The 16,544-nt window shown below is 44.1% G+C and overlaps 1 protein-coding gene across 3 annotated transcripts in view; it reads right to left on the bottom strand.

The window, feature by feature from the left end:
- LOC110527773 (A-type voltage-gated potassium channel KCND3-like) overlaps positions 1–16,544 on the bottom strand; it is a 125,119-nt gene that overhangs the window by 12,487 nt on the left and 96,088 nt on the right. For 2 of the 3 annotated variants that reach the window (XR_016497223.1, XM_090240804.1), the window contains exons 2-4: positions 14,171–14,339; positions 6,025–6,129; positions 198–290 (exon numbers count right to left, since the gene is read on the bottom strand). Coding sequence is in view for 2 of the 3 variants with exons in the window: in XM_090240804.1 (XP_090096930.1) it covers positions 198–290; positions 6,025–6,129; positions 14,171–14,339 (367 nt within the window). In the remaining variant the exon portion in view is untranslated. The remainder of the gene's footprint in view (positions 1–197; positions 291–6,024; positions 6,130–14,170; positions 14,340–16,544) is intronic. The other variant, XM_090240805.1, reaches the window with a different exon arrangement.

Genomic DNA, 16,544 nt, shown 5'->3' with positions numbered 1-16,544 from the left:
GACATTTTCGTAGGTGTTTGATACATTTTTCCTAAGGTAAAATCAAGTTTCAAAGTGGAAATTACAAACTTCAGAGGCCTTTTTAAACCTCAAGTTAAAAAGCTGTACATTTCCAGCACTGCAGGACAGTTCTCCTGCAACAGGGCGATCAAATGAAGATCCTACATCTGTAGAGTATGGTTGGACTAGAGACTCACAGTGGTCTTCTCCAGACAGTGCAATAGGTGGTGGTGTTGGCTCTCTAATAACGACATGCCCTTGTTGAGCTGCTGTTCCTCTTCCTCTGATCCCTTGGTGGACAAACAGAAAACACACAGAAACACAGAGAAAAAAAACATACAATGCAAACAAACATTGTTAATATTTGAGCTCCAGGTATTTTGTTTCATTATTAACATGGCTACCAAACAAATAGTTAAGACTGAAACATCAGTGGCACATACAGTCTTTTCTGACAGAATCAAGCGCCTAGAGAATGCTGCATGTATAGAATTTCATTGTAACATCATGTGATGGCTGATTTAAATACCTCGTGGATATTGTTTTGCTTGTAAGGTTGTTGCTTCAGAGAGTTGAAAAATATAGAATAGACAGACAGAAAGAAACAAAAAGGCAGAAAGTGCTTTTTACTCATCTGGATAATTCTTTACATTTCTTTTGTGAATGACTCATCCTAGTCTCACAAAAATGACTGGACCTTGATTCAATTTCAATTGAACACATTTTTTTTGTATCTATCAGTTAAACATTTTTAACCTCTTTCAATAACAATCATGTTAAAACACATTTAAAAAAACAATATGCCGACACACCTCCTGTTTGCAACAAATTCGGCTAGGCACAACATTGGACAACATCTGGAAATATTAGTCTCCATCAACAGTGATCTGTTCCATTTACTGTCAATCAAACTACACACACAGTCAGTCCAATGGTGGACAGTAACACAGCGTTTGATGTCTCTGAATGATACTCTTTGAAGTATTCTCAGTTGGATGAATTCTTCTGGAAGTATAGCCTAGCTCCTGTGAGAGGGATACACTACAAGACCAAAAATATGTGGACACCTGCTTGTCGAACATCTCATTCCAAAATCAAGGCCAATAATATGGAGTTGGTCCCCCCTTTGCTGCTAGAACAGCCTCCACTCTTCTGGGAAGGCTTTCCACTAGATGTTGGATCATTGCTACGGGGACTTGCTTCCATTCAGCCACAAGAGCATTAGTGAGGTTGGGAGGCCTGCATTCAAATTTATTCCAAAGGTGTTTGATGGGGTTGAGGTTAGGGCTCTGTGCAGGCCAGTCAAGTTCTTCCACAGAGATCTCGACAAACCATTTCTGTATGGACCTCGCTTTGTGCACGGAATCATTGTCATGCTGGAACAGGAAAGGGCCTTCCCCAAACTGCTGTTACAAAGTTGGAAGCACAGAATCATCTAGAATTTCATTGTATGCTGCTGTGATAAGATTTCCCTTCACTGGAACTAAGAGGCCTAGCCCGGACCATGAAAAACAGCCCCAGAACATTATTCCTCCTCTAACAAACTTTACAGTTGGCACTATGCATTCGTGCAGGTAGCGTTCTCCTGGCATACACCAAACCCAGATTAATCCGTTGGACTGCCAGATGGTGAAGTGTGATTCATCACTTCAGAGAACACCCTTCCACTGCTCCAGAGTCCAATGGCGGAGAGCTTTACACCACTCCAGCCGACGCTTGGCATTGCACATGGTGATGCATGGTGATGGCTGTCTCTTTGTCTCCTCCCTCCAGGTTTGCCCGTCTGTCCTGAGCTGCCGGAGCCGCCCGTCTGTCCTGAGCTGCCGGAGCCGCCCGTCTGTCCTGAGCTGCCGGAGCCGCCCGTCTGTCCTGAGCTGCCGGAGCCGCCCGTCTGTCCTGAGCTGCCGGAGCCGCCCGTCTGTCCTGAGCTGCCGGAGCCGCCCGTCTGTCCTGAGCTGCCGGAGCCGCCCGTCTGTCCTGAGCTGCCGGAGCCGCCCGTCTGTCCTGAGCTGCCAGAGCCGCCCGTCTGTCCTGAGCTGCCGGAATAGCCCTTCACTCCGGAACTGCCAGAGCCGCCCTTCACTCCGGAGCTGCCGGAGTCTCCCGCCTGTCCGGTGCTGCCGGAATCTCCCGTCCACCCGCGGCAAGGGTCCCCAGTCTGAGGTCGGCGGCGAGGGTCACTGCTCCCAAGGCACCACTTAAGTGGGCCGAGACTATGGTGGAGTGCCAGAGCCGCAACCGCGGACAGACGCCCACCCAGACCCTCCCCTATAGGTTCAGGTTTTGCGGCCGGAGTCCGCACCTTTGGGGGGGGGGGGGGGGGGTACTGTCACGTTCTGACCTTAGTTCCTAGTTCCTTTATTATGTCTTTGTGTTAGTTTGGTCAGGGCGTGAGTTGGGGTGGGTAGTCTATGTTCTTTTTTCTATGTTGTGTTTATGTGTTTGGCCTGGTATGGTTCTCAATCAGAGGCAGGTGTCGTTCGTTGTCTCTGATTGAGAATCATACTTAGGTAGCCTGTTTTCCCCATTTTAGTTGTGGGTGATTATTTTCTGTTTAGTGTTTTTCGTCACCTTGCAGGACTGTTCGTTTGTCGCTTTGTTGTTTTGTTCAGTGTTCAGTTGTTTTATTAAAAATATGAACACTTACCACGCTGCACATTGGTCCGAGATCACATACTCCTCATCAGAGGAGGACAAATTTCGTTACAGCTTATGCTCTGGTGCAGGTTGATTTTTCAGAATTGTTTGTTTCAATCTTATTCTACCCAAACATAAATAAGATACTTTAAAAAAATTATGTTTTACTAATCCAATCTGTTAGTAGTTGGACTTATTGCACCTGTTATTGAGATGGCTGTTCCAGTTTATATGATTTAAGTAGTCTCAATAATCAATCTTCCCCGGCAATCATTCTGAATGGTTGCGGGTGATTAAAAGTTCCAATTGTTGGATATCCTCACTCTGGTTGGATTCCAATTACATATCACTTTGTAAGGCAGCAAACTGTGACTTGCAGGCTTGATCTGGCCTGTAAACCAGAAGTTTCAGACCACTGTGTTAGGGTGTAACTAGGCCCCCAAAGAAAGGTTTTATGATACAGTTGAAGTCGGAAGTTTACATACACTTAGGTTGGCGTCATTAAAAATAGTTTTTCAACCACTCCACGAATTTCTTGTTAACAAATTATAGTTTTGGCAAGTCGGTTAGGACATCTAGTTTGTGCATGACACAAGTCATTTTTCCAACAATTGTTTACAGACAGATTATTTCACTTATAATTCACTGTGTCACAATTCCAGTGGGTCAGAATTTTACATACACTAAGTTGACTGTGCCTTTAAACAGCTTGGACAGTTCAAGAAAATGATGTCATGGCTTTAGAAGCTTCTGATAGGCTAATTGACATAATTTGAGTCAATTGGAGGTGTACCTGTATTTCAAGGCCTACCTTCAAACTCAGTGCCTCTTTGCTTGACATCATGGGAAAATCTAAAGTAATCAGCCAAGACCTCAGAATTTTTTTTTAAAGACCTCCACAAGTCTGGTTCATCCTTGGGAGCAATTTCCAAATGCCTGAAGGTACCACATTCATCTGTACAAACAATAGCACGCAAGTATAAACACCATGGGACCATGTAGCCGTCATACCGCTCAGGAAGGAGACACGTTCTGTTTCCTAGAGATGAACGTACTTTGGTGCAAAAAGTGCAAATCAATCCCAGAACAACAGCAAAGGACCTTGTGAAGATGCTGGAGGAAACAAAAGTATCTATATCCACAGTAAAACAAGTCCTATATCGACATAATCTGAAAGGCCGCTCAGCAAGGAAGAAGCCACTACTCCAAAACTGCCATAAAAAAGACAGACTACGGTTTGCAACTGCACATGGGGACAAAGATCTTACTTTTTGGAGAAATGTCCTCTGGTCTGATGAATCAAATATAGGACTGTTTGGTCATAATGACCATCGTTATGTTTGGAGGAAAAAGGGGGAGGCTTGCAAGCCGAAGAACACCATCCCAACCGTGAAGCACAGGGGTGGCAGCATCATGTTGTGGGGGTAATATGCTGCAGGAGGGACTGTTGCACTTCACAAAGTAGATGGCATCATGAGGTAGGAAAATGATGTGGATATATTGAAGCAACATCTCAAGACATCAGTTAAAGCTTGGACGCAAATGGGTCTTCCAAACCCCAAGCATACTTCCAAAGTTGTGGCAAAATGGCTTCAGGACAACAAAGTCAAGGTATTGGAGTGGCCATCACAAAGCCCTGACCTCAATCCTATAGAAAATGTGTGGGCAGAACTGAAAAAGCATGTGCGAGCAAGGAGGCCTACAAACCTGACTCAGTTACACCAGCTCTGTCAGGAGGAAAGGGACAAAATTCACCCAACTTATTGTGGGAAGCTTGTGGAAGGCTACCCGAAACGTTTGACCCAAGTTAAACAATTTAAAGGCAAGGCTACCAAATATTAACTGAGTGTATGTAAACTTCTGACCAACTGGGAATGTGATGAAAGAAATAAAGGCTGAAATAAATAATTATCTCTACTATTATTCTGACATTTCACACTCTTAAAGTAAAGTGGTGATCCTAACTGAACTAAGACAGGGAATATTTACTATGATTAAATGTCAGGAATTGTGAAAAACTGAGTTTAAATGTATTTGGCTTAGGTGTATGTAAACTTCCGACTTCAACTGTATATGTATTGTCATAAAGACTTTAATTTAAAGATAACATACTCACTTAGACACTCACTTGGTGTAGGCTACAGTACTAAACACCAAGGAATACAACACCCATGTTGCTAACAAACAGTCATGGGTTGTAACTACCATTCACTCGATAGGCAAAGCACTCTGGTAAATATGCAAATAAGGTTAAATTAATTCTCAAGTTGAATTGTATGTTCACTCAACCAAAAATGTAAAGTTCATTGAAGATACAATTCAACTTGAGAATGTATGTTGGTTCAGTTCTATGTCCAAAACTCACAGATCTATTGCAACTGGTTGCCTTACAATTGTACGTTGAATCAAAATCATATTTTTTTTTACAGTACAGTTCTTCTGTCAGATGTGTGGACCCACGCAGCCCTGGCTGGCTGGCTGCAGTGACATGAACATAATTATAAGTGCCAGAGCGCTGTGACTCATCACAGCCCTGGTAAAACCACTGACTAAATTAAGCCTCTGAAAGCGTTACCATTTTTATGATAATTTTGACACTTCCAAAACTCCCGTGGACGCTCAGCTCCCAAGTCATTTACAGAGGAGATGTGAATGGATTTCAGCCCGTGCCGCAGTTTAACAGAGTGTTGCTGTGAGCATGTCAGTTATGTTAGTTTGTATGGATGTGTGCAATTTGTTATTGTAATCCATCCACCACTACCTTAATGGAGAAGACGTGAAAAGATATGGGAGGTCTGTCCATGAACACCTGCTCTGACGCGCCCCATCTCTTAATTCATCCCACAACATGAATACTAATGCCTGATAATTGATAGGGTCGTTTTGAGCCATTTGCTAATGGAATATTTCAATGTAGCGGCCGGCACAATCATGGTCAAAAACAAAGCGTAACACATACAAAAGCAACACAAGCGTGACTGTAGCACTCAGAACACAATAACAGTTTTCCATCTCCATTTTCAACCATGTTTAATTCGGCTATAGAAAAGACAAATGCCTGGCTCAGCTTAATGACCTGTAGAACGAGACACAACAGACTTGTGAACTGAAACAAGATAACACAAAGGAGAGAACGAAAACACACAGCAGGTGGAAATGGGAGCAAGCCAAGACATTTAGTAAAGAGAGAGGAGGTACTGTCTGGTCCAGACAATCACAATGATCAGTCGAGCCAAAGACATTACAGCCACATGGTGCCTCAATGAATCGAATCACTGCTGTTCGGCCTGAGATCTGAAAACTCAACCTCAACCTTGTGGTACGCACCACTTGCGTGCATATCTCAAACTAGGTTTGGGCCTTCAGAGGTCCAAAGGGCAACCTTACCGTGAGCTCCAGCAGTTCGTTGAGGAGGTCGTTGCGTTTGCTCTGGAGGAAGCCCGTGCAGGAGCTGCCCGTCTGGGCTATTCTTATCCGGGCCAGTCTGGCTTTCTGCGTAGGGAGAGGTTAACATGTCAAGCCCAGGCAGGGATGAGATATGTCTTATCATCATTTAGTGGTGAGAATTTGCAGCCTCGTCATCACCCCTTCCCTGGATGATGTAAGTGTGTCACCATGGATTTGTCGGGCTAGAGTGGGCTCACCATGTAAACATTGTGGTGGTGATCACTTTCAGTCCTGTTCATATCACAAGGTATCAAGCTATCCATCAGTCTTAGTCTTACCCACAGCGAAAGCAGCATGTCTTTTATATAGCCTCTTTAAATCCTATCCATTTCTCTCAGCCGTCATGATTCTTTCTCCACCTTCTAGGACTGAATTATAAGTGAAGTTATTGGTTAAAAAAAAAAGACTACTCTGAGATCCCAGGGTACATCTAGTGTGATATTAAAGAGGAGATTCAAGTGTCTACTCTGAGACAACAGACTAAAGTGCTTTTCAATCGTTCAAGGCGAGAGTACTTTCTTTAACCTTGGTCCGGGTGATTGCTTTGCACAAACACATTTTTAGATATCCCCAAAAACAGTAGCATTGCCTTCCCTGAAGACTCTTGACATGTTAGGGTTTAGAGGTTTGGTGATTCAACCTGTGAGACAAGCTATGTTGTCCTTGGAGATTCTAGGGCGCCAGGCTATGTGTGACTGAGCTAGCACCTATAGCCTGGTCCCAGATTGGTTTGTGCTGTCTTGCCAACTCCTATGTAATTGACAAGACAGCACAAACCGATCTGGGATCAAGCTAGCACCTCTATGCTGCTGCTACCCTCTCTGCCTGTCACCAGTGGGAAATAAAATAAAACTTTTAATTTAAATGAGCAGGCTCATGACATCTGCTTTACTTGACATGTTGATCAAAGGCTTCGTTCATCGCATGAAAGAATTAAATAAAAAACTCAAATGAAAGACTGGAGCAGTAGCTAACTGAGAGGAGTCTTTGAAAATGTTGGTTGACGTGTGCTGATGGTTTTGTAAAAAATAAGAGAATAAACTTTCAAACTTAATCCTGTTCAACTTCCTTCCGTATCGCTTCACTCTGTGCTGTCTGACGAGAGTGGATGGTTTACCGATTCAGCTGTGGCCATGCTGCAGCCACAGCCCAGGAGTAAAATAATAGTAACCTCTGAGTAGTGTGTCTAATCTGATCTAATGGAGCCAGCATCCTTTCTGTCCAATCAGACGGGCAGCTGGACTGCAGCCATCCACACATGACACAGGATAAAGTTCCAGGAGTTTCTCTGAAGGGAAGCCATTCTCCGTTCTGTGCTTGAAGTTTTCCTTCTCCCCTGGACTCCCTCGTCTCTCTGCCTCTGACGGCACACTGTTTCTCTCTGTGTGGCTCCACCTGACTTTGCCATTTCATTAACACTGTGACCCCAGACCATTCAGAGCCCACTGTGCTCCTGGTGAGAGCCTCCCAATTAAGTTTAGCAAATAAGACGTGTGATTTGTGTTACACTATAATAAAACCTCAGCCGCCGTGACTCTGGACTTTGGTGGCACGTCACCAGAGGCTGTCCAGGCTAGAGGTGACCCTCAGTTAAAGCAAAGGGGAGGTTGCATTAGGGGAGACTGCCGCACATTCTTCTTGATACCCTTCTCACATATTAGTGTAATTTTCTATGACAATAGAAGAACTACCAGCCTATCTCTGTGCGGGAAGCACATATCTGATAGACGTATATTTAAATGTCTGTACGAGGACGAGGGAGATAGGATAGGATACATGAGAAGCTATTTTTTTCCCAGCTTTGGCCCCAGATGGCCAGCTAATTGTACTGGGAGCCTGGAGCAGCCCACTATTAGAGTGAAATGAAGATGGATGAGGGGGAGGGAGGGGTGAACATGGCTAATTTGAGAGACACCCGCTCTGGCTCGTCAGCGCACGTGGAGCAAGGTGCATGCAGTGCACCTCCCCTCCTGTCTCCGTTTCAGCAGCCTGGTATAAGTGAGTAATAACTGTTAGCAGATAGGGGGTAAGGGGGTAAGGGCCGTGAGGGGCACCAGGAAATCAGAGATTAACCACTGCAACGTTAGAACTCTTGACAGGTTTCCACTGCAATTAACATAATATAAATCACGATGTTACTCACTGTAGAAGAACAGAGGAACGTGTACACTAGCAATTTGCCTTAACAGTTGACCTCAGGAGTGACCATAAAAGCTCATCTGCATCTACTTTTTTTCTTTAATCTGTCCGTACTCCCACAAGGTCATTCTAAGGACAGGTATCTGAAGAGGGAGAGGGCATCAAATGAAAGGAGTCTGTTTCTCAGTCTCCATGCCTCTTCCTGGACTCACCTGCACTCTGCCTTGATGGACTCTTATCTTTCTTAGGAAAGGTCAACCCCACGGAGGCTGCAGTGAGAGTAGTTAGCCACCACTAAATGCTTGGTGTGTGTGTTTGTGTGAGTGTTAGGACTGACCACATTTAGTCGACTGGTGGATTGCTTGGTCGATAGGCTGTTGGTCGAATGAGATTTTTTTTTGTTGAGCAGTCACAACAACACAACGTGTTGTGGCACACGGGACACCTGTCTGATTCCTTGCGGAGGCCGCAGGGACGGCACGGTCCAAGACAGGTATCGACAACCTAAGACACGAGTGCTGCAAGGGTATTTGATAAAATAAGTGAAATTGCATTCATTTCGAAACTGCATTAGTTTTCCCTAAATTGCTATTGCTTTGGACCTAATGCATTTGTGACAGTATTCCTTAGAACTACAGTACGTGTGAAGACAATGCGTCTTGGGTATAATTTAAAATGTTGCGTTAAGAAGGGGAGTGTGGCTATGATGCACAAGGTGCGTCTCTCTCCAAAATGTTCTCTCTACCCTCACTTTGTGTGCATTCATTGTTTCATAACTTCATTGTGTGAATTGTTTGCCCTTTGATTGTTAGCGTCTATGAATTCACCATTACATACAGTAAGTACATCACCAGTTGTACATTTACCGTTAATTCCCACCATTTTTATCAACAATGTTTCTTTCGTGTTACAGTCATTTCTGTTAATGCATTCAATATATTATTAATACAGTCGTTTACCGTTATCATTGTCAGAGTGGACACTTGTTTGCAGAGCTCGTAACCTATGCTACACTTGTGAGAATCAATGATTGAATTACATTGTATTTTGTTTGGAGTGCTCCTGTCCATGTTGAGTAGGGACACACACCTGATTACGTATAGAAGCAGGCTATCTGGCCTGCGCACAAATGTGTAAAGGTGCCCATTTAGGGATGTCTGATAATATTTTGGATTATCTTAACTCACCACCACTAATGCGCTGTGGAGCTTCTCAAAGTATTTTTTCTTCACCTCAAACAGCAAGTGAAAAAAGTCTGTTTAGACATACATTAAATCCAATCAGGATTTTTCTTTGCTGGTCTTTGTGGAGATACATCTAGCTAGCTAAGTCAGCCATTGGCTAGGCCATCAGAAGCTAATAAAGTAAAAAAATAAAAAAAATAAAAAAATGTATTAGGGCAAAATTTGGGAGTGACATTGGAATCAACCAATCACATTTTGACTTAATGGGTGGGACCGTTTTTTACAAAAGCTTATGGAAACATCTGCTTTCTTGAAGGCCAGGTCGCTGGGCAATAGAGAGCTAGCGTTGATGTCGGCTAGTTTGCAGCGGATGCAGCAGGTCTGTTGGCTAATTTGTTAGCTTCTCCCTTTTCAATAATAACTTTCAACAAGTTAAGTTAAGTTTAAAATGATCTGGTGAGTGCAACTGTTTTTTATTGCATCGCGCTTGCTGTTGTTAGCCATCTCTTTGAAAATTATTTGTGTGTGAAACATTGTTGCATTTCAAGTGGAACTGACAGCATTTTAGCTAAATGAAATCTTATTAAAATGTGTTAATTTACACCCCCAGGAAGAATATGACTCTTTAAAACATTTTCTGACAAGCGACCACTTAGATATGGTCATTTTCACATTTTCATAAATTCTTACAATTTTGGGGAATTACGTATGCTAAAGGCATTTGTGAAAGTTCTACAGCAATTGAGTGGGAAAGGGGCTGTGCGTTGGACAATTAATTAACTGTAGTAAACAAAACGAAATATAAACATCTGTCTTGTCCAGGACTGGAGTCCACACAGACCGGTGCGCTATAGCCAAACAGAACTACTGTAGGCCTTTATACAAACAAGCCATTTGCCACACGGCCTGCCATTATTTACTTTGAACTGGAATGTGTGTTTACAGGCAGTTGCAACAGCGCAACTTTATAGCATTAAAACGCATTTGCCAAAAGCCACAAAATATACCCGAATGGATTTCTGCAAATATGCAAACACCACAGGAACACCACATTTGGGAACTTTACAGTCCTATTGATCAAACAACCATGAAAAGGTAGGCCCTCTCTCCCTCAGTTATGCACATCAACAACAACAAGATCAACAACTAATCCTAGCCAGAGCAAGATGAGCTTAAATCTAACGAAGGAACATTAGACAAACCCTCTCAAACTTGTTCAGCTAGTTGGCTGTCAACATTGCACTGATAAACGATGGGGAATTGTAGCCTCCTCGTCCTTCTGCAGCTTGCCTGCCAATGCAAGCATGTCCCAACCAAGCACACAAGCTAGCTAGCTACTTCCAGACACAAACGAGAGAACACATCACACTGACCTTTTTACTCACCCTAGCAGAGCTGGTTAGGCTGTTTACATGTTTTTTAGAGCGTTCTTGACTAACTATTACTTTTTGCCTACGTTTACTGACACCGGTCATATTCAGCGGGTGTTGCACGTTTGTAAATTCATCAGTTGTTCTGCACTCTAGTACACAGACGAGAGTGCTCTGAAATCGGAGTTGAGTGGTACATAGCCAGAGTGAATCTTCCCGAACGCAAGAGATATGCTAACTGGATAACAGTCGTTCAAGTTCTGGCTAGCTAACCACATGACATCTGCATCTCTAGCTGTGTAGAGTCAGCGAAAAACGATTTGAGGGGAAAAAGTCATTCACACATTCCTCCAATGGCATGGCATCCTGCTAGCAGCTAGCCAGCTATCTACCTAATGTTAGGCTCTGTGTTTTTAGCTTGCTACATAAATAGATATGCTAGCCTTATGACTGACTTGTTATCATTGCCCTTGCTAGTTTGATTGTATTGACATTCCCAGCCTTAGTTACAGTCATCCGTTTTTGTCCAGAATATTGAGTAATTGAAACTGTGAAACAGTTGAAAGTTGAAACATTGAAACTGTGCATCCCAAATGGAGGCAGCAAACAGGCCAGCTGTGATTTACAACCTGGTGGCAATATTTTTTGGACTACCAACAAATGTATTGGTGAATCATATTAATCATGCATTGAACTGCATCCATCAATGCCTTAGTGTACGCCATGGGAATTTTCTTTTATAACCTCATCTAAAAAAATAAAAAAAACTATTTCTCCATTATTTTACCAGGTAAGTTGACTGAGAACACATTCTCATTTACAGCATCAACCTGGGGAATAGTTACAGGGGAGAGGAGAATGAATGAGCATATTGTAGGGGCCAGATTGGGAATTTAGCCAGGACACCAGGGTTAACACCCCATACTCTTACAATAAGTACCATGGGATCTTTAATGACCTCAGAGAGTCAGGACACCCGTTTAACATCCCACCCGAAAGACAGCACCCTACACAGGGCAGTGCCCAATCACTGCCATGGGGAATTGGGATATTTTTTAGACCAGAGGAAAGAGTGCCTCCTACTGGCCCTCCAACACCACTTCTAGCAGCATCTGGTCTCCCATCCAGGGACTGACCAGGAACAATGCTGCATAGCTTCAGAAGCAAGCCAGCAGTGGTATGCAGGGAGGTATGCTACTGGTGAACTCATAGAGTTGGTTATGTAGCATAAACTGGGAATTTTATATTTTTGACTGATATGATTGTCTGCTTGTTCCATATCGGCAAAGTATTTAAAACACTGTTAGTTCCACTTTAAACTTTAGGTCACCGGTTACTTTGTGCTTAAACATGACATGTTATTTGAAATGGGAAGTAATAGTTGTACATTTCCACTGGTTGTGTTTTTGTATTCTTATGATTGGGACCTACTGGCTTAGGTACATATTTCTGGACTGCTTATCCTTTAACATCATGCTGTGTGTGACTGCTGTCTTTCCGTCAGCCCCATAGTGGTGAAGTGGTGCCTGGAGAAGTAGGTGTACTCAAATGTTGCCAAACAATTCCCAAACAGGCTGCCAAGGAAAGGAACCCTGTGGGAAACATTTGAAATTTTTATTTTATTTTTTGTTATTATAACATTTTTACCCCCCAATTTCATGGTATCCAATTGGTAGTTACAGTCTTGTCTCATCACTGCAACTCCCGTATGGACTCGGGAGAGGCGAAGGTCGAGAGCCGCACGTCCCCCGAAACACAACCCAACCAAGCCACACTGCTTCTTGACACAATGCCCACTTAACCCGGAAGCCAGCCACACCAATGTGTCGGAGGAAACACCGTACACCTGGCGACCGTGTCAGTGTGCACTGTGCCCAGCCCGCCATAGGAGTCACTGTTGGCCAAACCCTCCCCTATCCCGGACAACGCTGGGCCAATTGTGCGCCGCCCCATCGGTCTCCCCATTGCGGCCGGCTGCAACAGAGCCTGGATTTGAACCCAGAATCTCTAGTGGTACAGCTAGCACTGCGATGTAGTGTTTTCGACCACTGCGTCACTCAGGAGGCCCCAAATCCGAAATGTTTCTGTACATTTTTACTATCAAAATCACACGTAATTATATATATATTTTAATTAAAGAATGCTTAAACCACATCATTCTGATTGGGTGGGCCTTTCAGGGCCTGGCTCCCCAATGGGTGGGCCTGTGTTCACCAAGGTCCATCCATGTCTACGCCCCTGATGCAAACAGCTCATGATGACAATTGCGCATCACAAATAGCCTACTAACCAACACTTAAGACTAAACTTTTTGTATACCTGATTAGCTTACCCATTGTTGCCATTTACTGGTAAATATCATACGTTGAAACGTCTTTCCTACCCTACCGGCTACTGATGTCATTCTTCTGTGTTCTGCTCCATGCCAAAACCAGTTGAGAGCTGCATGCTCCTGCTGCCTGCAGATGATATTCCTCTGAAACTAGGCTACAGTATGTGTGTGGCGCGCAAGTGAAGTATTCACGTGCTTTGTGATTGTGCAGGCTACTTTGTGTATGATTTCTCTGTTGTACTACATACTTGATAAGTCCTATACCTCCACTACACTACTTTGATATGCATCAGTAGGGATTAAGAAGTGAGTTTCCGCAATGCCAACTGAAAAAAAATGGGTATACGGTTTATACCTGCGTATGTATACCCTCCACTACACCACTGGCCCTTTGTGTTGTACAAAAAGTGCACTCATCTACATGAGTGTGGCGGTATTACGGTTGCTGTCCTTTAAGAATTCTTTCAGAACCTGTCATACACTGAAGGCCTATAGGTTCGCTTAAGTCTGTTATTAAGACGTTAACGTTTCAGTCGACCGCGAAGCGGTTTCACACACTGACTGAATGGAAGCTGAGTTTTTTTACTCAGCCGGTTGAGGAAGATATTAAGAGTCCTCACTGTCCAACAGAGTACAAATGTATCTGACACCGAGACAAGATCAAGACACTAGATATGTGGTCTCCAGTACTACAACACTGGGGACAGCCCTGTGGAGGGTTATCTCTCCAAGGGACTGAGAGAAAAAACAGCAGGGTGTGTACAGTCTGATGGTAAGTATTAAAGTACTTCTTTGCCGTCGCCATTAAACTAATGATGTTTTGTGTTTAATGGTGGTTTGATTGTGTGATGCTGGACCATGGGCATGCAGATCCATTCTGCGACCCCAACAGTTTCCTGTATGGAACCGCTCACCTGTCTGTCTGCAGCGCATGCCAGAGGTTAGTGGAGTCTCCGAAGTCAGGGGGGCGAGGGGTGTCGTACCCACACACACACACACACACACACACCTCGCCTCCCTACAGCCGGAAGCGGGTCCTCTAATAAGTGAATGGTGTTCACCTGTACCTTCTGCGCACGCCGTTTGTCAGCTCTCTGGTTCTGGTGATAGATTCGGCTAAAGTTGGACACGATGACGGGAACAGGCAGGGCGATTACCAGCACCCCGCTCAGAGAACAGATAGAACCAAAGATCTTCCCCGCGATCGTCTTGGGCACCATGTCCCCGTAACTACAGCAAGAGAGAAAGAGAGAGGGAGAGGGGGGGATAAGAGAGGGAAGTAGGGAAAGATGAAGTACTGTATTGGATACATTTAAAATGCAGTCTACAGTTCTCACACCGTACGTGTGGCCATCCAAAGGGTTAGCTTCTGTGTGTGTGTGTGTGCCTGTGTGTTGAGATGCTCTCTACCGTTTGGCCAGGGGTCTAAACCCATATCAGCAACTCCCTCTTTCATTCCCAGCCTTCCCTTTTGTTTCTTTCTATGCAATTACATGTTACTCTCTGTTTCCTAGACTGGGGCTAATTTGATTACACAGGTGGAGGAAGCAGTGACAGGCAGGCTCAGTAAGAGGTGGGGAGAGGCAGCGAGATAGAGGCGCTATCTGGGCTGCTCAGGCAGGGCACAACAAAGTCATGCCAGCGGGCAACGTGCCAGGGAGGTGCCAGTGCAGGTCCCATGTTGTGAGCACAGGGGAACAAATCACTTTATCAATGGGCACTTCAGGTACAAGCTCTTGTGAAGGCAAGCCATATTGTGTGTGTGTGTGTGTGTTTAGGGGGGTTAGGGTGTTGAGTGTTGGCAGACCTATTCAGAATCAATAAACCAGGAAAAGCCCTGTAATGCAAAAACCAGTTGTAGAGTTGGGAGAATGGCTGCAGAGACACACAGACACAGACCGGATACATTACACTTGGTTTGACTTTCATCCTCTCACTATTTTACTAGAGTACTCATGCCAGACACATCCTTTGACTTAAAGGTCCAAAACAGCCATTTTTATATCAATATCAAATAACTTCTGGGTAACAATTAAGTACGTTGCTATGATTGTTTTCAGTTAAAATGGTAAAAAATAACCAAAATAGCTTCTTGGCAAAGATCAATTTCTCAAGCAAGAATTTAGCAAAGACTGTCCAGGAGTGGTCTGAGTGCGGAGGGGAAAACTGAAAACTAGCGTGATGCCACCAGGCAGGCCAAAACTCCATCTTACCAAATTTCAGGTAGTCTTGTCAAAAAGCTCTGAGGTTGGAATAATACTGTGAAAATGATGATAATGCCGTTTTAGTGTAAGAGCTGTTTGAAAAGACTACCTGAAATGTCTGCTTGTTTTGGTAAGATGAAGTGCACTGGGCCTTTAAACTTTCCTCCCCACTGCTTCCTGCAGAGATTGGACTCCTAACAGATAGCCCATAGGCTGTTGACTTCACTGCCCCTCAGGGGACTCTCCGGGCCTGAAGGAACACCACTGATGTGGGCGCTGGCATCAAACCTTTCCTGACGGGCATTATCTCACACGCCCTCTCCATTTCCAAATATCCTGTATGGCCTGTCATCTGCAGGCTCCCCCTGCCTACCACTCTCACTGTTAACCGCCCGCCGACTTCCAACCTCTGGAAAATAGAAACACAATTCTGCCAGCTGTAGAAATGTGTGTGAGCAAAAGTGATGTTCCCTCAAATCCTTCCTATCCCTTCCTGCAGTATTTGAAGTTGACATTCTCCTTTTTCTCTGTGCTAAATGGATGGCAAATGGTATGCTTTAATAACAACCAACAGGTACTCCTAAAAAAAGACAGCTTTCTTCTACTTTCTGTCTTGTGCTCTTTTTTCAGAGTCAAGAGTTTTAAGTCAAACCTTTTAAGCGCTCTCAGCCGCTAGGCTATCTGCCGCCTACCACCTTTCCATATAGCGCACTACCTTTGACCAGAGGTCTGTCTATGTGCAATTTATGGGCTCAGGGCTAAAGTAAAATATCCAGAATATGGTGTAATTTGAAATGCAGCCAGAGTCATAGAATCCTTTCCCATCAATCTCTCAGCTGTCAGAATGGAGTCTCAGAGCTGCAGCATCTCTGAAGCATCGAGACGGGCATGTTGTGTTGTGTCCTGGCTGTCAAGTGGTGGATCTCTCAGTCCGTGCTCTCTGTCTTTCTGTCTGTCACTCTATTATTGATGACACCCCCTCGGCTCTGTCTCTGCATGACATCTCTACAGTCAGACAGAAATGTGAAAAAAATAACCCCTCACGAATAGTTGTTTTCTCTCTCCCTCTCTGGGTTTAGTGAAAGAAAAGTAGGCATTTTGAACATTCCTGGCAGTTCTGATCGGGTCAGTTTAATTTCTTTACTTTTAGACTTTTTAGACTTTACGAACCAACCATTTACAAAACGGCAACAATTATATTGGAGGTGGCTTGGAACTCAGGGCTAAAGTA

Source organism: Oncorhynchus mykiss, chromosome 7 (genome assembly GCF_057628025.1).
Source record: "Oncorhynchus mykiss isolate SJ-2025 chromosome 7, ASM5762802v1, whole genome shotgun sequence".
NCBI classification, from domain to species: Eukaryota; Metazoa; Chordata; class Actinopteri; order Salmoniformes; family Salmonidae; genus Oncorhynchus; species Oncorhynchus mykiss.
The sequence above is the reverse complement of the archived record's forward strand: the minus strand, read 5'-3'. Positions and strand labels throughout refer to the sequence as shown.